The 22,845-nt window shown below is 39.0% G+C and overlaps 1 protein-coding gene across 3 annotated transcripts in view; it reads right to left on the minus strand.

Moving 5' to 3' along the window:
• Nucleotides 1–22,845, minus strand: part of CD28 (CD28 molecule) — a 37,310-nt gene that overhangs the window by 12,919 nt on the left and 1,546 nt on the right. For all 3 annotated transcript variants that reach the window (XM_047872662.1, XM_047872660.1, XM_047872661.1), the window contains exons 2-3: nucleotides 3,060–3,416; nucleotides 2,706–2,830 (exon numbers count right to left, since the gene is read on the minus strand). In XM_047872662.1, coding sequence (XP_047728618.1) covers nucleotides 2,706–2,830; nucleotides 3,060–3,416 — 482 coding nt within the window. The remainder of the gene's footprint in view (nucleotides 1–2,705; nucleotides 2,831–3,059; nucleotides 3,417–22,845) is intronic.

Genomic DNA, 22,845 nt, shown 5'->3' on the forward strand with positions numbered 1-22,845 from the left:
CAAAACAACAGCAAGACAAAAGACAGTTCGCTTAAAGACACAGTCTTCAAGAACACACTGAATTTAAAGGCAGATACTACCTATCCACATACTATCTACGTTCCCTACATTGTGATTGATAGTGGAGAAGACCATGTTTTTTAAAAGGCTCCTTTAAGAAAGAGAATAGGTTTTACCATTCAGCTGAGTGAATGGTGGATTGAGTGACAGTAACAGGTGCTGTTCTGCAGCAGCCTGGCAGAGGATAGCTCTTTATTTATTCAAATGTCAGCAACAGGTCAAGAACAGAGATAGAATGTGCAGCTGCTCCCAGAAACCCACTCAACCTACAACTGCCTACGGTAGCACATCACAAGCACTCAGGAAGTTCCGGGAAAACAGCAGCTACACCAAGGCACAATGTAGACCAGTCAAAAATAGGATCCCAGAATAGGACCCAGGAAATGGCTGAACTCTAGGGATCCCTAATGCCCTGTCTAGCTTAGCAAGTTGGTGGTTGCTTAGATAGTAACAGTAGCAAGAAAGATGAGCCAAAGGTAAAAATGCTGTATTATTCTACATAATATACATATATATTTATTTCACACCCTTTTGGTCAGAGAGTATAAAGATCTAGGTTGAGATGCAAATAAAGAGTTCTTATTGGACAACCTGACTACAAGAGACCACAGGATATAAGATTATGCCAACAACTGGCTCTTCCTAATTCACGGGGAACCTATGAACTAGAATAAGACTAAAATAAGTTTTATCAAGACAAAGCAAGTAGTGCTACTAAAGAAAAGCCCATAGCATCTATGATGTTTCCAATTTGAAAGTAAACTGTTTAAATTCACTGAAAAGGAGAAGCAGGCTTTGTTCCTCTGGGCAGTCCCAGTCACTGAGCCTGGAATTAGTGCCTGATAATAGTAACTGATATTCTAATGCGTATTTACGATAAGTTTTAAATGATGAGCAGCACCCTTCTGACCACTGAAAGTTAAAGTAATTCTCAAAACTACCTCCTGGGAAGCTGGTAAATTACATTGACCTAAGTCAGCATATTATAGGGGAGCACCTATCTTGGAGATGTACCCAAAAAGCCACTGCACCTATATTTTAGATTAAGACATTGAAATTCCTAAGGGATAAAAATAAGGACTAAGGTTCTACATTCTAAATCATTGGCAAGTACCACAGAGGTTCAAAAGTGGGAAGGTACCTTGAATGAAAACACCAAGATCCAGAAAGATAAAGGACTCAACTGACATCAGAGGAAGAATTTAGGCAATTTTCTCTACATAAAAAGCTCTCAGGGTTGGGCAACTTAGAGAAGGCAAGACAGGTAAATATCAACTTGATATCTAGTATAAAGGATTTCCAGGAAAAAGTAGCCACTTTGTTCCCTACCCTGTAGAAGGTACAGATTAGGCAACAGGCAGCTTAGCAAATGTCCATCTGCCCTTAGAATCTCTCACAATGCATGTGGGGAATGGGAAGGATGGAGAGGCAAACTTTGGTAATAGGCCAACGAAGTTTAAAAGGATCTCGGGCTGCATCTATCATTGACATGACCATGAACCCGGGGATGCCCTCCTCACCTCCACCTACCACCACCACCCCAGCACTATAACAATGCTATAGTAAATAGGATGATTCCACTTGTCATGGTTTTCACTGACCCATGTGTAGATTAGTTAAATGTGTGGAATATGCCTTAAAGACCTTTATGGGGGTTATCAATTCAACAATCTGACAAGCACTCATTAAGCATTAAATATGCTTAATACCAGATGGATGGTGAATATCAAGAGAAAGAGTCCTTTGTCCTTGAGGAGTAACATTTCTTATTGAAGACATGACTCATACATGCGTCTGACTTATAGAAAAAAATTCAAAGACAACATGGAATCAAAGCAGGAGATACTCTGTCCCACACCATGTACATGAGAATGGGAGGTTTCTGAGTAAGGGGAAAGAACCTTTGGTAAGGGAGTCCCAATTTACCAGTAAATACAGTCATCAAGATATGTTCAAAACTTCAATTTTGAAGAAGGTAAAGAAAAATATGCCAAGTTTGTTACTTGAACATTTGCACAAGTTGGTAAACTCTTAATTCAGTGCTGAGAGCTCAGAAAAGTCTAACTCCCATTATAGTTTCATAATGACAGCAACCATACTTGGCCTCACAAAATTCAACTGCTTCAGAGGAGATAAAAATATGACTCAGATAAACAGACCTAGTTTCTTTGCTAGGTTTGAATGCAGAATGCATAATTTCAGTAGCCAAATTTCTCACAATTTTTGACCCTGAACCAAAATTGTTCATTGGTTTCATTGCCTAGATTCCCAAGTTGCTTAGATTCTTATACATATATGTATATTAAAGCTATTTTACGTGTCATAATGATATTGCAAAATGGGGAGAAGAAAAGTACCTGGCCCTAAGACTCCCAACCATCACCCGCAATGTACCCATTTAGCTTCTTATTCTGCCTGGCCACCTAATTAATGCCTTCTAAAAACTAGAATTCACATTAGGTTTTCATCTCCAATACAGTTGAAAGCTAAAAGAGAGCCTACTCAAACCTAGCAGGGAAAAAATAGCAATAATAGTAACAATCACATGCTAAACAGAAAATAAACCACACAGGCACAGTTCTTGAACATGTTCAGATTACATGTGTAGTGGAAAAGGTACACAAAAGCAGTGTTGCTTCTCTTACCCAGCAAGCACCAAGAGCCACTGTTGCTAGCAAGCTATAGAAACCTAGGATTCCACCAACCACCACCAGTGCCCAAAATGGCTTGGAAGATTCAGGAGACAGCTGAGCTGGACAAAGATGTTTCTCTGAAAAATAGAATAGAGTGGGTTAAATGACATGGGAATGGCACTTGAGTACATTTCCTTCCTTCTGAACATTATGGAAGAACGGGAGCTGAATCAAAATATGCAAAATATCACTAGCTTAGAATGTGCAGACTTCCTCTTTGGGAAGTCACTGATCATGACCTAGTTTTCAAGACTGCCATTGAAAACCATTACTTCAGAGTGGAGCACTGGTAGAGTTGCGTGTTACCTTTCACGTGGATAATGGTCCCATTGCTCTTCTCATTGTCTATGTAAGGAGGTGGATACATGACTTCAATTTTGCAGAAGTAAATATCCGTTTGGTTAACAAACAAATTTCGGAGGTAGAATGTCACTGTTTCATTGCCCAATTTCCCATCACAGTCGAATCCTGTACTTGAGTAGAACTGAGGCTGATGGGAGTAATTTCCATTCACAACGCAGACTTCCACAGCACTATCTACTCCCTTATAAAGGGATGCCCGGAACTCCTTTGAGAAGAGGTTGTGAGTGTACTTGCAGCTAAGGTTGACCTCATTGTTGTACACCACAAGCCTGGGCAACTGCTTCACCAAAATCTTGTTTTCTGAAGGAGGAAAAATCATTTGCTTAGAACAAGGTCATGAGGACTTTTTTATCCCCCTGAAATCAAGATATATTAATGAACAAAATAAACAGATCTCCAGCAAAGGCTTTCTCTTGGCAGAAGAAGATGCAGGAACTCTTCGGAAGACAATACACTGAGAGTTTAAAAGTTTACATTTTTATATTATTTCCATCCTTCTTAGAATGGGACAATGGAGAATGCTTTCACTTGGAGGGCAGAAGGTGGCCTCCTTTTGGCATTGAGCACCACAGCTATGCATTTGGAATTTTTGAATCTTGACTAAGATTCCAAAGATGTTAATCATGTTTAATTTTGTTATTTTCCTGATTGAGTGGGATACTTAGAAATGGCTTGTAACACCTGACATAGATACACAAATAGATTTGTCTTTAAGTTGTGATGCAGGTTTTTGTGAAGGAATTAAAATGTTTTGAGCCATTTGACTTTATTGGGATGAAGAGTAAGAAGGATGAAGTAGGATAAAGAGTAAGAGAAAACATAACCCAAGGAGTTTAACTTACCTTCCATAGCATATTCTGAGAGAAGCCTTCTCAAGAACTTCACATATTTGTTCCCTTAAATCACAGAAGATAGAAGAGATATACAAGAGTTCCCCCTCTTTGCCATTTTTCTATCTTTATGCTATTCCAGTAAATGATCAAAGAATCTGGAGACCATCTAGTTCAATCTTTTCACTTTTAAAGCAAAGAACCTGAAACTAGGTGTTATAACCTACATGTAGAAGAGACCATATCCATCCCATCTTACTTCCCACTATATCACCATTGCCTGGAACACAACAATATATATATATATATATATATATATATATATATATATATATAATGACTGTTTAAGGCCTAGAAATAATAGATGATTTGTCTAAATCACTAAAGAGATGATGAGCAAAGCTAAGACTAAAAAACCCAAGTAAACTACAATAACCTGAGAAATAGACCACTTAAGCATTAAGAATCAACTTTGCAAAGTTCTCTACATTTTCCATTATTCTAAAACAATGAATTGCTTTGTGTCTCTGACTCAAACTTTAATAAGAACCAAACATTTTTGCCATTATTTTGGGGTATGCTAATAATTGTCTACCTATTTTCATTTTCTTTAAAAAAAAATGTTAGGGGTGCCTGGGTGGCTCAGTTGGTTAAGCGTCCGACTTTGGCTCAGGTCACGATCTCATGATCCATGAGTTCAAGGCTGACATCAGGGTCTGTGCTGATAGCCCAGAACCTGAAACCTGCTTTGGATTCTGTGTTTCCCTCTCTCTCTCTCTGCCCCTCTGCTGCTCATGCTCGTTCTCTCTCTCAAAAATAAACAAACATTAAAAAATATTTTTTAAGGTTATTTGAAGCAACATCCCACACACCCATACTGAAGAGCCAAATAGAATAAAAATCTATTAAAATAAAACCTACAATTTAGCCTGGATTTGAATTCAAGTGCTCAGGTGTTTTGTTTTTGCTTTGGGAAGAAGGAAGATGCATAGAACTAAATCACTAAAAGCTTTTCATCACCTGTATAGTTCTAAACACTAGTTGCACACCAAGAACTTAAAAAACAAAAACAAAAACCTATCCAGGTCCCATTTCCAGAAATTCTGATGAAATTTGTCTATGCTGGATGGGAGAAGGGATTTGTATCATCTATTTTCATTTTTTAAAACAACTTATTGGGATACAAGTCATGTACCATAAAACCACTCTTTTTTTTATAAAAAAAAGTATACAATTATACTTATAAAGTATATTATAATATACTTTATAATAAAGTATATAATGTATACAATTCAGTGGTTGTGTTTCATTTTGTTTTCTTTGTTTATAGTTGACACACAACGTTACATTAGTTTCAGTTGTGCAACATAGCGATTCAACGAGTTTATACTTTATGCTATGCTCACTACAAGTGTAGCTATTATCTTGTCACCATACAACCATATTATAATATCATTGACTGTATTCCCTGTGCTGTACTATTTATTCCCATGACTTACTCATTCCACAGTTGGAAGCCATATCTCCCAGTCCCTTTCACCCATTTTGCCCACCACCCCCACCTCCTTTCCCTTTGGCAGTGATTTTTTTACTATACTCACAAATTATGAATGGATTGCCACAATCTGATTCCAGAATATTGTATTTTTCTTACCCCAAAAAAGAAATCCCATGCTCATTAGCAATGACTCTCCATTCTTCCTTCCCTCTAGCCCCTGGCAATCACTAAACTGTTTTCGATCTCCATGGATGTGCTTATTCTGAGCATTTCACATATATGGGATCATACAATATGTGGCCTTTTTTGTCTGGTTTCTTTCATTTAGCATAATCTTTTCAAGGTTCATCTATGTTGTAAAATGTATCAGAACTTTATTCCTTTTCATGGCCAAATAATATACTGCTGTATGGATATACCAAATTTTTTTCTATTCATCATTTTCTTTCACTTCTTCGTTATTATGAATAATGCTGCTATGAGTGTTCGTGTGCACATTTTTGTGTGGACACGTTTTCAGTTCTCTTGGGTGTATACCAGGAGGGGAATTGCTAGGTCATATGGTTTAACTCTGTTTAACTTTATGAGGAACTGACAAAATATTTTCCAAAGCAACTGCAGTATTTTACACATCTACCAGCAGTGTATGAGGGCTCTGATTTCTCCACATTCTTGCCAACATTTGTTATTGTTCATCTTTTTTATTATAGCCATTCTAGTGGATATGAAACTGTATCTTATTGTGGTTTGATATGCATTTCTCAAATGACTATGATGTTGAGCATTTTTATGTGCTTATTAGCATTTGTATATCCTTTTTAGAGAAATGTTTATTCAGATTATTTGCCTACTTAACTGGGTTGCTTTTTTATTGTTGAATCATCAGAGTTCTTTACATATTTTTGATGCAAGTTCCTTATCAGATATGTGATTTGCAAATATTTTTCCCATTCTATGGATCATCTTTAGTATTGCCATAAAAATTCCCCCCTTTGATTCTAATATTTAGTTAGGGTTGAAAATCACTATCGTGTAACAGATTTCTTAAGCTGACAGCATATTAGAATCACCTGAAATTTTAAAAACCCTTGATTCCCAGGCCTGTTCAATCAGAATCTCTGTGTACAGGATCCAAACATCAGTACTTTCAGTTTCTCAGGAGATTCTAATTTTCAGTGGTTACAGAACCTTACAGTTGAAAACTCATTTCTTATCCTCAACTCATAGGCCTCCATGGGCTTTTCCAACCTCACTTCCTCAAACCCAAGCCTCCATTAGCCAGACTATTTAAGTCAACATCTCAGCAACGTACTGTGTGAGCATTGCTCTCTCTATACTTTGTTAACTAATTTCATGGCCTAGAATATCTCCCTTCTCAGGTCTCAAAACGATTACTATCTGTATCATTTGGTCAGGTTCTACATTTTGAGCACCTCCTGTTTCATATGCTTCAAGCTTTTGACTTGTGTGTATTTCCTCTAGACTTCTAGTTTCCATGTCTTCTTTGAGCAAGGACAACCTTTTATGTTTCTTTGTATGGTACCATGTGAATAATAGGATCTCATTAAATAATCAATAAGTGAAAGATGGTAATCTGACTGTATCATTGTTATCAGCAGCTAGGTCTGATTACCAGCTCACTAAATCCTTATTCAAAATGTGTGTCTCAACAACTGAGCTTCATTTATGATTCATTCAAACACTCCCTAAAAGCACTGAAAAGCACATGTAAGGAATCAAAAAGTTCAACCTGTTATGATAGGGAAATGCAACTTGTGTTTTGTTTTGTTTTATTTTGTTTGGTTTTATACTTTGCTTACCTAGAAAGAATCATTGAACCATTTCTGCCTAGAAGAACCAAACCCAGCAAGAAATGCCAGCATCTCCCCTCCTTTTCAAGGAGTACAGGTTAGCTATTGGTATTTCCGCTTACTGAGCCCTCCAAGGGTTGTTTCTCTTACTAATTATTTGGATTCTGTTTTAAGAGACAGTCAAATTCTTCCTGCTCTGCCTTCAAGAGCTGCTATAAGGAAAAAGATGACAATAGGACTTCTTTGCCAAGGTAATAAAAGGGAGAATAAGCAGATAAACCAAGAAAATCTAGAGAGAAACCCTGGAAGGTTAGCCACTTTGGCTTCCTTCTCCCAGCACCCACAGTGAGGTAGAGAGAGGAAGGGAGATGGAAGAAGGAAGAGAAGCTCTAGCATTTATACTCCAGTAGTTTGCTTAATATTCTTGTGTAACTCAGAATATGACACCTTCCCAAGATGCACACAGAAGAGAAAATTTCATTTCCCAAAGATGAACAGGGCACAGTTTCTATCCTCGGGCAGTTTACAGCCTCATGGGAAAGAAAGGTACGTAAACAAATGGCTACTTTTAAAATACTGGCACAGTGATCTGCACAGTGTTTCTAGATGTGACTGGAGAACCAGCTCAGGATTTCTGAAAGTGAGTGCTGACCTAAGTGTTGACGTATGCATACACTTATTCAACAAGTTTATTAAGTAAAAGCCTAGCTAAGATGAGCCTTTGTGTCAGGGGTGGGGTGAAGTAGGAGACTGTGTGGTAGGACATGGGGCATGAAGTAGTGGACTGCAGGGAATATAAGACAAAGAGAGAAAAAAAAGAGTCTAGGCAGAGGAGATAAGGAGGTGAGAAAGAGTATGGCAGAGGTATAGAATTATAGCTACCTCAATTTTGCTGGACCATGACTTGTAAAAGACAAGATTGGCAAACAAGCAGAGTTCATAGCTTGGGCTCTCTCTTGCAGGTGACGAGGACCTATTGAAGCATCGTAAGCAGAAAGGTGATTTCATTTTATAAAAAATATGGAGGGGCGCCTGGGTGGCTCAGTCAGTTAAGCGGCCGACTTCGGCTCAGGTCACGATCTCGCGGTCTGTGAGTTCGAGCCCCGCGTCAGGCTCTGTGCTGACCGCTCAGAGCCTGGAGCCTGTTTCGAATACTGTGTCTCCCTCTCTCTCTGACCCTCCCCCGTTCATGCTCTGTCTCTGTCTCAAAAATAATAAATAAAAAAATATGGAAGGTAAATTTGAAGGGCACAAGTAAGAAAACATGGAGACCATTAGGATACAATCATAGTAGTCTAGGCAAGAGGTGATAAGGGCCTGAACTACAATTACAAAGAAGTGGATGAACTCAAGAAATATTTACAGGTTAAAATTGGCAGAACTCAACCTTTTCTATGAGACGTTGACTTTGTATAACTGTGTCCACGCCCAGTCTAGGTGGCCGTGTCCACACCTTGATGCCTGGATGAGCCGGGCTTTGCCTGCGTCATAGTGGAGGGGTCATTTAGGGTTGGGCTCGCCCCACTCCCTTTTTCTGGTTTCTTTTCTAATAAAGATGGAACAGTTAAAAAAAAATTGGCAGAACTCAGCATTGGCTTAGATGTGGTAAGTGAGGGAGAAGGAGGAGTTAAAAATGATTGTCCTCAGGCCCACAGACCAACCAAGTAAGTAATACTGTTTTGCCTACATCTCTTCTTCACTCATTATGCTCAGAAACTGAGGTAAAGTTTATACATCTGGGCTATGAAAAGACGTTCTTCCAGCCTAAGAGATCACTGCAAAGAAAATGTGAGTTACCTCCAAGGTTCCTGGGAACACAGTTGACTGCCTGGAACTTTGTTCAGCGTTTTCTGTTTTCACAAAGGAGAAGTGTTAGTCTTCCTCTCCTGAAACTGATTTTCCTTCACAAAGCATAATATAGTGATAATATTTTCCTTCTGTTTATCGTGGAGCCTCCAAAGTCAAACCTCAGCATGTTTAAGACTGCTGGGATATCTCCTGAACATATTCTACCTCAGCACTACAAATTGAGAAATTTCTCAGGGAAAAGCAATCCAAGATCCCAGTGTCTTGGCTGGCTGTTACATATTCGGTATTCTCTCGGTTGATGGCACATCCAACAACTGCAAGAGGGAAGGAATAATCCTTTGTGTGTGACTCCCTGTACTAATACTGTGTCAGGAAAAAGCTTGAAAAATATTGATTACGTGGCCATTTGATGAAAGAGACATCCAATGTATTTGTCAATATTTACTTTTCTCTGTCTTCCATGTCAACACATAATTTTAAAATTAGGTGCTATGCTTCAAGTGGTTTGCCAAATATGTGTGAGCATGTGGCTATGGTTTCTAGCTTAGGGTTCAACCCAAGTTAAGGATTGGCTGATAGAACTTCTTGTTTTCACCATTTATATCCTGATAGCCCTTGGTTCCACCTTGGTTCATGTCAATCATTCAGAGAAGCCTAAGTGTGAAACCATCTCATAGGACTTCAAAATCTACACCTGCTTTGGGGCGCCTGGGTGGCGCAGTCGGTTAAGCGTCCGACTTCAGCCAGGTCACGATCTCGTGGTCCGTGAGTTCGAGCCCCGCGTCGGGCTCTGGGCGGATGGCTCGGAGCCTGGAGCCTGTTTCCGATTCTGTGTCTCCCTCTCTCTCTGCCCCTCCCCCGTTCATGCTCTGTCTCTCTCTGTCCCAAAAATAAATAAAAATGTGGGAAAAAAAATTAAAAAAAAAAAAATCTACACCTGCTTTAAAGAGACACTAAATGAAGGAAGTTCACTTTTGGTGGTAGAAAAAGATAACCAATTCCTCTAAGTGATATTGAATATATGTGATCATTACAACTTACAGTAGACACATTAATTCTGATTCCTCTTATTTTTTCTTAAAATGGAACACTGTAAAAATGCACACCCCTTACTCTAGGGGAGTGGGGCAATAACATGGATAAGTCATATCAACCAATAACGGAAACAACAAATGACATTGGACTTTGATACGTATTTTGGTTCTCTGAGTTTCAGGGAATCCACACAGTACTTCAAATAATTTAAGAACACATTGTAAAATTTAAGAACATACCTGGACTCACAAAAAAACTAGAGAAATATCTAGCTTCCCCATACTAACATTTATTTGATTCCTTTTTGCTCTTTAGTTCATGCTAGGAGTGAAAAGCATCCTTGTCAGGCTAATTTGGTCTTAGCAGACCAAGCCTTTCCCTGTGGATATTTGGTTTCCTTCTTGCGAGTGCTTAGGCAAGGTCCACCTAGGTCAAACCTACTACATTAAAAGAAAAATACTGTAAATTCAACAATTGTATTTGCTTCTGGTTTCAAAAGATCCGCTTGACTGACATTTCTCTAACTGAATTGACAAGTTGTTTTGATGATGAATTTAGTGCTTTGCTTTCAAAGCCTTTCCTAGCAGCCAAATCAGCTAAAGGTGTGGGGACAGGAAGCTATAACCTCAAACCTCTCTCCCTCACAACTCCTCCTTAACAACAGGCAACATGAAGAATAAGATTGGAGGCGAAAATGTACTTATCTGTTCCTTATAAGCAAGGCAGTGAGAACTGAAAGATTTCCCATAGATAATCTGTGAATCTTGTGATACAGTTGACTTTTGGAAAATTGGAGGTTACATGTGCTTCCATGAGAACTGGTTACAAAAAAACAAAACAAAAGCAAAAACAAAAACCTTTCCCTTTTTCCCTATTGTAAATGGGTCAATTACTACATTAATAGCTGTCAACTCTCTGCACAGGTGAACCGGATAACCATCTCTAAGGTGTGGTTCCAAGCACCAGAGAACGAACCCTGACCCTGGAAGGACCCTTCTCACCAGCTCAGTTAATGCTTGGATTTCAAAAGAAGATGAATCCTAAAATGCCATGTAGGGAACATACTGACTTCAATTAGTAATTGTGGCCTACAGTCATAGGACTACAAAATGCTTTTTCCTATTTTATCTCATATGAACTCCATATAAACCTCTGAAGTAAACATATAGGACAGCCATTTTTATGCCCATTTTATAGATAGGGAAACTGAGGTTAAAGAGGCCAAATAAGTTGCCCAAGTTTTAGGACAAGTGACCTTAAGGACGTGGCTCATGCTTCATGACTTGTAACGTATTGTTCTTTTCCCTCTGGGTTGCGTTGTGTAAAACTTTCAACACAATTTCGGTGAGTGATCCTAGATCATCTGAAAGCAGGACTGGATAGTTGGATGGTACTAGAAGTGAGAATTAGGGAGGAAAACACAATTGAGTAGGGGAATAAATGGAGTGAGATCAAGATAAAACCAAATTAAATTCAATTTTCTCCACCATTTTGCTGGAGTACCAGCATGCAAAAAGTGCTCAGCTGGAAGGAATGTTGGAAATAATCCAAGCCAACCCTTTATTTTATAGAAGAGATAACTGAAAATGAAAAAAGTAAGTGACTTTTTAAACAAGGTCACACAAATAGTGGAACAGCTAAGATTATTTATTTATGTTTCTAGAAATAATGCTTTAAATCATGAATGAATAGAAAACCAACTTTGTGCATTCAGCAGATTCACGTGATTTCTGGTGATTCATGGTCATATTTAGAAAAAGTGTGTTTGGTTTTTTGGGGTTTTTTTAAGGTTTATTCTTTTTTCAGAGACAGAAAGAGACAAAGCATGAGTGGAGAAGGGACAAAAAGGAAGGGAAACACAGAATCCAAAGCAGGCTCCAGGCTTACCTGTCAACACAGAGCTCTATTGGAAGCTCAAACTCACAGACTGTGAGATCATGACCTGAGCTGAAGCCAGGCACTTAACCGACTGAGCCACCCAGGCACCCCTAGAAAAAGTGTGTTTTCAAACTCTCTTTACCTGTAATGCACTTGCACAAAACACATTGAACATGAACATTAGTTGAAACATAGTCACTTTTCAGTTCAAACCTTACTGGGCAAATTCTTCAGGACACCTGTGAATTACATATATGTATCATGTTTAATTTATGATATGCCATCTTTCCTTTTCCTTATAGCACCACAGAGAAACAGAATAGCACCTAGGGCTAGTGAACTAGAGAGTAGAGTAGACAGCACTCAAGACTGGTATTTGCATTGAGACGTTAAGGAAGCAGTAAGTAGAAATATAATACATCTTTAATTGGCAATGTGATTTTCTTTCAGAACCTCTCAAGAACTTTATTGGGTTCCATCTCTGCACATCACAATCAGAGGTTGTTGTTTTTTTTTTTTTTTTGCAGCTTAAAAATCAGATCGTAAGATCCTAATCACGTTGTTTCCTTTTTTAAAATTCTGACTGAACAGAATTTAACGTGTCAGGCAGGAACCCAAGAAAATGAAAGCTTTCTATTTTCAACTATCTTGCTCTGTGGTGTTTGCGAACGCAGTATGAAGGTGACGCTGATTTCCTTGGGGTACGGCACCTCCCTCCTGACCACAGAGCCGGTGAAGTTACTGTAACTTTCCTCTGAGTATATTTCCTCTTCAGGCCTAGGATACTCTTTAACACGTGGCCATCTGACCACTTGCTCCATTTTAGGCTCCATTAAGGGCAGGCTTGCTCACAGGCCAATCCAGTGTTTGCTCAGGGAACTGTAACACAAACTGTGCTTTCTGGGAGGAAAGTGGCTCTTGCCTCTGTCTGTGACTCTGATAACTCTAGCTGGTGGCTTTGCCTCATACAAATGTGAGAAAGAGGACTACAAAACACTTATCAGAATTTTGCCATCTTCTTTGAGCTAAAAACAAAGCTAGGAATGACCTAGCATACCTTGAATGGCTCCAGACTCTCTGAAATTCATGTTAAAATGAAAAAAAAAATACATGTTACATTTTCAAAATCACATTGTGGTTGTTCCATCTAGTTTTCTAATGACTGTTGTCTTGAAAATTTCCCCATTTTCACAAGGAATAAAGATTTAAGGAAAGCTCCTCCAAAAAAAGAGCTTTGAAAAAGCATGTTGTATTTTCAAAGCCAGCCATATGTATGTATGTGTATATATATATATATAGAGAGAGAGAGAGAGCCTCATTCAGGATCCCTGCGGAAAACAAATGGCACGATCAAAATTGGGCAATAGGAGGAAGGCTTATTTATAAAAGGACTGTTGTCAAAAGTGTGGAACCACAAGGCAAATGCTAGAAACTGGCTCATGGCAGCAATTATGACCACCCTTAGGTCTAAAAGGGCATGGGCAGGGTAAGCCTACCAGAACCAGAAGGAAAGAGAATCATGAAGAGGAGGCCACCATGACAGATGCAATGACTTTTTTCAGAGAAACCGGCCATGGGACCAGCCCTGCCCAAGACTGTGTGTGTACAACCATCAGTTCTGTCAAGCATATTTACTCGTATCAAAAGGATGATTTGTATACAAAATCCAGATTCCTTAGTTCAAACAAGTACAATGATTATAGGTAGCAATAAAAATAGAAATAGAAACCTAATTAATAAATTTACTCAACAAGCTGCTGTTAACCAGCACCAATCTAAGCTCCATGTTTCACCCTCATCTTTTTATACACAGGCTGGACACTCTAGCATAGAGGACATTTGTTCTTGTCCTTTTGAAAAACTATTGTGCTCCATGCAATTGTCGGAAAGTAACTCAGAGGTCAAGTAGTTCAGTAGCAAAAAGTCCCATCTGAGCACCTAGTCATTAATTCTGAAGAGAGAAAAATTATCAAAACGATCAATGAGTACTTTCTGAAAAGAAATTTCAATGTGTCAGAAAATTGTTCTTTGGTATTCTGACTTCTGCCATGACAAAGTCATGCATTTATTCAGCAAATAAGTAATAGAACAAAATGTCCTAGGTTCCTGGGAGATGTAAAAGACTCAGCCTCTTTCTTCTAGGTGAAATCCTAAAGCAAATGCACAATTAGCTATACTCCAAAGCGCATGCGGTGCAGGAGCCCTGTCATGGACAGTTGCATGAAAAAGGCCTTATTTCCAGATGAGATGATTCTGGAGGCTTCTGTGCAGACAGACTGACCTTTAGCCGGGCCATGAAGTCTGGAGCAAATTTAGACAGACTAAGATCAAGGGAGTGACTTTTAGCATAAAGGTTCATTGGTGACCAGCAGAACATTCCTTTTACATAAAGGGGAAATAGGTAAAGATGGCTGATAGCAATCATAGAGAGGTTTCAATGCCAAGAAAAGGCATCTGGATTTTACTAGAAAGGCAACGGGAGGTATTGAAGACAGCTGAGTTGAGAACGGTGTGGTAAGTGCTGCCGTGCGGGGTGCACTAGCTGGAGGAGGGTGGAGGGGAGGCAGAGACCAATCAGGAGGCTGTTGCAGTAGCTCTGATGTGAGCTCATGGGGCCAGAGCTGCGGAGGGGGCTGGATGGAAAGGAGGACGTGGAGTTGGCGCTTGGTTGTGCTCACTGATGGTGAACAAGAATCAGAAAGGACACAGAGTTTGTGGGGAGGGGGCGGGTGGCAGTGGAGGCATTGTTAACAAAATTTGGTAAGTGGAGAGCGGAAATTTGTTTGGAAAAAAAAGCCATAGGGTTCAGTTTTAGATACACTGGGTTTGAGAGGTGGGTAAGGCATCCTGAAGGAAAGGTCCAGGAATTAGATGTGCCGGACCAGAGCTCAAGAAAGTCGGAGATAAACACACACATCAGGATGGCCTCTGTATGAAGATAACAGTTAATGTTAAGGCTGCCGAAAGCCATTGCCTGCACTGTCGTAGCCATCCCCATCATCCATCCCCATTCGGAGGCTGCCCAGGAGTGCAGAGTGTGAGCGCTCCAGGACTGAAGCTTCCTAAGCACAAAGTGACATAAATGAGTGTGATGTGACCCAGCCCTACAATTCAGAAGTCCTCAATTGTCCTCTCAGCTCCAAATGCTAGAAGGAAAATCTAAGAGGCCAACCAGGAAGAGCACCTTAACTTATACAAAAGCTGCCAGACCACTCCCAAATATCCAGTTTTATTACCCTAGTAGTAATTACCTACTACTACTACAGTAGTTACCTGTAGTCCAAATGGTAGGTAACCAGTACTTCACAGCTTTCTACATAAACAGTATGATGATAACTCAATCTTACATCTCCAAAGAGCCTCCTCGAGGCCACCTTGGCACATACACAATCTTCTAGGCAAATGTCATGACCTGGAAGTTTGAAAGTAATTACTATGTTGAACCTTAACATTACACAGGAAGGTGGAAGAGAGGGAGCAAAGACCAAGTCCTGCCATAATTTCTAAGCATCTTAGTACTTAATGTCCTGGCTTGCAGTCTCTCCAGGCAATTTCAGAGATGTCTGCTCTGCAATTCTTTGTATTTTCTTTCTCAGATCATAAGAGCATCCACAAAGGGGCGGGTGGCTGAGTTGCCTCATGAGGGCAGATAAAAGCCAGCATTTCTTATTCCATGTAAGAAGCATTTTTAAACCAGAAATAGACCTGAGATGTCTTCAAATCCAACCTCTTCACATATCAGACAAGGAAATGAGGGCCTAGAAAAGGTTTGTCACAATTCAACAGACTAAAACTCCTAATCACATCCCCTTTCCTTGAGAAATCAGTGACTTTAGCTTTTAAGTTTGGGGAAAATGAGGGGGGAGGGGGGTTGTAGAATAACAGACATGTCCTCCACAAAGCCAAGGGCAAGCAGCTACATCCTTGTTCTGAAAAACACATGGAGATTCTGAGATTAACTTCCCTGACTGGAAATTGGAGCCCTGCCCATGATGTTGGGCAAGGTTGTTCTGAACCTTGTGACCCTCTTATCTCAGGCATGAGCTGAGGCCAAGTCTAGCCATATTGTTCATTTTTGAAGGCTCAAGCAAATTTAAAATACAAATGGGCTAAGCCTTCAAAGTCAAGGTATGTATTATCCAGTAGCTCTTGTTGATACAGGTTTAACACCAAGGTCTGTTCTGAAAGAATTATATATATATATACATACACACACACACACACACACACACACACATTTAATAAAAGTTTTTAATGTCAGGTATGCCAGCATGGAATCATTCATCTACCCTAGCTCCATACTAACATACATATCTCTGCCCCTATAAATCTCTTCTTTTCTTCCTCATTCCTCTTAGACATTTATCCTCCTTTCTCTAATACTCCCGTCCTCTGTGCCCCAAATCTCCCTCCCCATCTGGAGAAAACTGCTTCCATTCTCCTTTATTTTTCTCCCTCTTCCTCTTGTATTTCCCAATGGTCTTCTTTCCCCTCCACCCCTTCAACACTGCACATTCACTTATTCACTCCCTCCCTCAAGAACAGCATTTGGCTTCTTCCACATGTCAAACGTAATGAAGTCATTCAGTTTGCAAACATTTATTACATACCTACCATATATGAAAAAAATGGTAGACATTATAGGTGATATAAGCTCCCAATTGTCTCTAATCTAGCAATTTCCTCTCTTTCCACTATCTCTATTTTGTTCCCCTCCACTTTTTCTTGACCTTTTGAAGTGTTACCTTGCTTCCCCACCATTCTAAGCTCCAAAATTCCAACTGGCCTCCTTTGAGCCAAAACCAATATCTCCCCAAGTCACTATTCACTTTTCCCCTTATACAATTAATGCTATTAAGCACTATCTCTTTTTGAAATTCTTTCCTCCTTTGGCTTTAGTGGTGTTCTATCGAGCCTTATTCTTTTCTTATTTCTCCAAACACATTCTATGTCTCCTTCACTGGCTCGTCATCTTTGTTAGCCAACTCCTAACCAGAGCTGTTTTCCAGGTAAGATTCAACTCTGCTTTTCTATAGTTATACTCTCTCCTTTCTAGTGGCCATCCATTCTCATGACATCAGCTTTACTCCAAAGATGAGGATTCCTAGATGTTTTCTTCTTACCCAACTCCCATAGCTTCAGGTTTGTACTGGACACTTTTCTGCCATCTCAGGCCCTTATTTCAAACTCAGTGTGTCTAAAACTAAACACTATTTGGCTCCCAAACTCAGCTGCACAACAACACCTTCATCTCAGGTGGTGATACCACCATTCCTCTGTTAAGCCAAAAACCTTGACATCACTCTTAATCCCTCCCTCTCTTTCAGGCACTAAATCCTGGAATTTCTACTTTTCAATCATTTCACAGTATAGTTGTTTCTTTCTGCTCCCACCTTTGCTACCCAAATTCTAATCTACCCCTTCTCCTGGCAAAGTGCAGAGTGTTACAACATGATCTCCTTACCATTAATCTCTAGGCATTCTAGACCATCCTGCTTCCAAAAACTTTCCAGCTGCTTCACAAGGCCTTGAAAATGAAGTCTGAACTTGGGTTATCAGTATTCAATCCTTGGTTTGACCTGATTCTACCCTGACTTTCCAAGCCTCCACACATTCAGACTGGCCCTTTGTTCCAAGAACACGGAACAGTATGCCTTGTTTAATTTATTTATTTGTATTGCTTCTCCCTCCTGAAGTAACATGGAATTGGTAAGAATATGAAGCCTGGAGCAAGAGTGTCTGGATTTACTCACTTATTAGCTGTGTGAGCACAGGCAAGTCACTCTATTTGCTCCATGCTTCAGTGTCCCCATCTTATAGATAAGATAATCATAGTAACTGTTTCAAAGGATTTCAGGGAAGAATAAGTGATTTAACATAGGAAAACCGGGTAGAGCAGTGTCTGGCACATTATAAGTGCTAAATAAGTATTAGCTAGCAATTTTATTAATAACATCATCCATTCAAATCCTATTTTTTAATATCCACTTCAATTCCCACCTCTCCATAAATGCTTATATTCTGCATTAATCTTACTAGCATATTTATGTTATGCTTCTTCATTTTAGTAGTAACTCATTCATTTCCTTCTTCAGGTATTTGTTGAACACCTATAATGCTTCCAGCACTGTGCTGAAATAAGTTATAACTTCAGTGTGTTGTTAAGTTATCAGGATGAATAAGACATGATTCTTCCTGCAAAGAGCTCACAGTCTAGGGGAAAAAAAACAGATAAAAAGATGTATAAATGCATAATAACAGTTTTGGGAAACCTGAGAAGGAAAGAAGTCCCTCACTTTGCCATTTAGGGTCTCAGAGAAGGCTTCTTCAGGTGAGAGGTGTAAGGGACACTTCAGATTACAAGAATAATATATGCAAAGTCATTAAGGCACCAAACAGCATGAGGAAATTGCCCCGAGTTAGTTATCTGTTTCCAGCTGCCATATCCTGTCGTGTATAGTCTTCTCAACTGGATCATAAAGTCAGAGAGAACTTGGTTAAGTACACAAGCAGCTCTTGTGTGCTAAGTAAGTCTTTATAATGCTTTTCCTCTTTTTATATTCCTTCAGACCCCAACAGAGATTAAAAAAATAACAGAGGTTTACTAAATATTTGTTAGATTGAGTTAAGTTCCCATTGGGACTCTTCTTACAAGCCCATAACACAGGCTGGATGCCCAAGGAGAACTTCCTCAAAGGAGGTGAATCTTGCACTGTATTCTAAAGTGAAAGATGAGTAGGATTTGGATGGATGGAAAGAGAGAGAGAGAGTTCCAGGAGGGATGCAGCATCAGAAAGGGCATAAACACAGAGTTCAGGTAGGTGCGACTATGAAGAAAGCTGCAATATTGGGTTTTAGGATCCTATATTAGGGAATGAAAGAAAATAGATTGGATAAGTGAGATGGATCCAGTCTAAGATCATCCAAAAATTCCAGGACACGTTGCAAAGTCACCTTTCTATGAGCATCGTCTAGGAACCATCAACACAACTTGCTTTTCTATAGCCGGAGAGATGTCTAAGTTCTTGCCCATCTCTAAGTATCTGTGGTTGAATCCACCACTTGCATGGAGAATTCTGTTTGTAACTGTTTGGCATAAAATAAATTACTGTGAACAGAAAATTATTCTCAATGATACTAAATTGAAAGAAAAAAATTCTAGAAAGATTTCACAATTCTCATTTGTACTTCTTGAAACTCAAACTGGATTTTTATATCAGTCACAGAACCTAGAATAGCACATAGAAGATATTAATAAATACCTATAGAATGAGTACATGAATGAAGACCTGTCTTGCTAAAGCACAAGAAAAAGCAGGCACTTTACAGAACAGAAACCTAGTAACAGCCTGGTTTTAGTCCTCCCAGGAGCTCCAACATGAAAGGAAACAGTCTTCTTATACGTGCCCATTCTCTCCCAGTTTCTATGGGACAGAGTCTGTGGATCAGAAACAGAACCCTCCTGGACCCGATGTTCCTAAAGCTGGTCTTAAATTATGTACCCTCTTTTTTAGTAGTGTTCAATATCAAAGAAAGTCATCACATCACATGAAAGCTGCAGATCTAGCGACAGTGATATTCTGCCACTTCAGCATCTGACAAGTGTTCTTAATTAAACAATGAAGACTACAACCTCTACCATCTCAGCAAGTAAAAACAACAAAAAAGAAAAAAGAAAAGAAAAGACCCACCCACCTCAGTTCCTAACAAGGGAATCTATGTCACTGTTAACATGCAAGATATGTCAATAATTCAGATTCTTGTGTGAATGAGTGGGTGAATAGGAGTTCCTGCTATAATCAATACATTACATGGTGAATCATGAGCCACAAAGTTGACTTAGATACTGCAGAAAAGGGGTCCTGATTAGATCAGAGGTCAGAGTGAATTATGAGTGGGTGACATTTATGACACCATCAGGAACCACTAACCCAGTTACCTTGACAGCTGAAGTCCCACAGATAATGAAGATGATGACAAATGAACAAGATGACGGTAATGGCGATGCACAGATAAAGTTGCAGCTCATAGTTAAGAAATTCTCCACCACAGTGCAGGTTTCCATCCAGCAATGAAAATATAAACACATGTAACATGTATGGTGACACACAGACTAAATCAAGATGCCTATGATGTGAGTATTGAAACACTAGGCCAAAGAAGTCTAAACTCTCTTTTTCACATCCTCTAACAAGTGACCAAGGAGCCCTTGACTCCATCCAGTGTTCCTCTCTTCTAATGTTCATAATCATCAAAATGAGAGTGGCAAGCAAGAAGTTTGACCCCTACTTTGCAATCACTTCTCCCTGGGGCCTGGGTTGCCTTCTCTCCGGCTTCACGGACCAATTCTTATGCAACGATTCTCAGACTGAAAGCTCTGGGTACCTTTTTTTTTTTTTTTATGACAACACCATGTTAAGACCAAAAGAGTCAAGAAATGACCATAAAAGAGACATAGATTCCTTAACACGTCTTCAAAAACCAGAGACCCCTTCAGTTAGTCACAAAACCACCCAGATGTCATTTTTTCCAAGAGTTCAGCTAAACCATCTACTAAGGAGTAAAGTACCAGCCTCTATGAAGTTACATAAGTAACAAATTTCTTGAAGAAAAAGGCAAGCAAAACTTTAACCAAGATTAAAGGGAAAAATGAAAGATTTTATCCTTTTAAGTGACCTGCTGTAAAATAGCTGCTTCGAAAGATTGCCTGCCCTCCAATTTGTAGATGAGAAAGTTTGCAATCGTGTATCCTTATCAATGCCCGTACTAGTTAATAAAGAGCTATTGTTTTAGAGATGATAAACCACAATGGAATTGTCTTCTAGGATATTGGTGGCATAAAAATTTTCATTTTGTAAACGTCAGCACACTGCATACAGGAACTACTTGGAGGAAAATAACCACATGTTGTAAAAGCTGAATGGTAATTGTGTGGCATTTCTCCACTCAGGAAAATAAAATGAAGACATTAAAAGGGAAGACAGTCTAAGTCTAAAGAAGAGACAGCAAGATCCCCACCTCCCATCCATAAAAAGGGTCTTAATGTGAGAGCTTCAGAGTTACAATCACAGACTGATTTCTCTTTCTAATCAGTCTGTGAAAATGACTCATTCTATTCCTTGGTATTGATATATTGATATTGGTTTTATGGTCCTTGCTATAAAAGTCCTGTCTGGATGGTTGTCTTTAAAAAAATAAAAAGTAATAATCCTATCATATGTGTGTGAGTAGAGTAAAATAAATTCTTAAGCAATGTCTGTACATTTGAAATGTCCATCAAATTTACTTGAGATGACAAAACACCCAGTAGATTCTTTAACAGTCAGAAAAACGGGCTACAGTATAGTGGATGTCATGAGATACAGCAATCTGCCGATTATATAGCATTTTCAATGCTCATCTTTCTATCTTATCTCTCCTAAGCCCAGCCTCACAGCAACACTTTCCTGTGAGAGGTCAATTACTTCTTGTTGTGGACAACGACCTCAGAGGGGTCATTTGCTGAACTAAAAATGAAGTCTTTAATTACCTTGCTTCACTGATGATTTAAAAAAAAAAATCATCTTCCTCCTGCCTTCTATGCCTCTCTCATAAAAAGAAGTGCCAAAGGAAATGCAAAAGCATTGGAGAAATCCACTGTGTTCAAACTGGACATTTGGACAGTTTATTTGTGGAGGTTTGGGGAAAAATGAAAAGAAATCCTCACATACAAAAATAAGTGGTGTTTTCCTGATTTTTATCTTCATGCTGGATGATTAGCCTTAGTGAAAAATAACCAATACTGGCTGAAAAATCTATGATCAATGCCATCTACGATATGCACATTCCTTCTACCATCAATCACAACTTGGTTCCCTTTCAAGGACTGCAACTCTAAGTTGGACTCTATTTGAAAGTCCAACAAAATCCTCTCAATTTGTAGATCTCAACTGCACAGTTGCCCAAATCTGGTAGGAAACATGTAACTTTCTTAAAGGATTTGTCTAAGTTAAGGTTTCCTCATGCTTCCTAAATTATATTTTTTTAAGTTAGCTGTAAAGATCTTTCTACAGTGTCATTAAAATCATGAAGAATCAGGTTAGGTTTAACCTTCATAGAATAAACATTTTAAGCTATGCTGTGAGCCAGTGAGTTCAAATTTTTTAAATAGTGTAAAAGAACAGTTCTTCACACACACACACATACACACACACACACACACACACACACACACACATGCTTCAACACAGACATACCAGTAATCTCTCTCAATCCTAGGGAGGACAATTACAGTGTGACAAGAGAATTATTTTATCTATAATTTCTTTATGGAAGGCAAATACAGAGAGGCAAAAAGCATATGGCAGGTTTTGCATCATTGATAGAATGGATCATGCATCTTTTTATGTTGTAGTTATTTTTTCTCATAAGTTTTCTTACTGGAAGAAGCATTTCAAAGCATTTCTACCCCTACTTCATTAGACGGCCACTCAGTATCAAATCTTAAAAGTTATTATGGGGGTGAGTTGGCATTTGAAATGCAGATATATCTCCAAGTAGAAAACAGAGGTCCCACAAGTGTATATCCTTAATGACAGTTTTAGCTACTCCTCTTTCAATAAATGTTCTAAAGGAAAAATATAAAGCTTCGCATCTTACAAAAAATATCTTCAAAAGAGATTCAGTGAGTTGATGACAGATGGTTGTCCACAAAGCACATCACGAGAGTATTTTGTGTACAAATACTTGAATAGTTTCGGTGAGAATGAGGCTTGTCTTTCCTTTCTGTCTATCCTTGACTGTGTAACAAATTGAGAAATTTTAAATATCTTTAAAAATAAATTTTAAAGATCCCTTAAAAATAGTTTAAAGACCTTTTTCTAAAAGAA

The sequence above is a fragment of the Prionailurus viverrinus genome, chromosome C1 (genome assembly GCF_022837055.1).
Source record: "Prionailurus viverrinus isolate Anna chromosome C1, UM_Priviv_1.0, whole genome shotgun sequence".
Taxonomy (NCBI): Eukaryota; Metazoa; Chordata; class Mammalia; order Carnivora; family Felidae; genus Prionailurus; species Prionailurus viverrinus.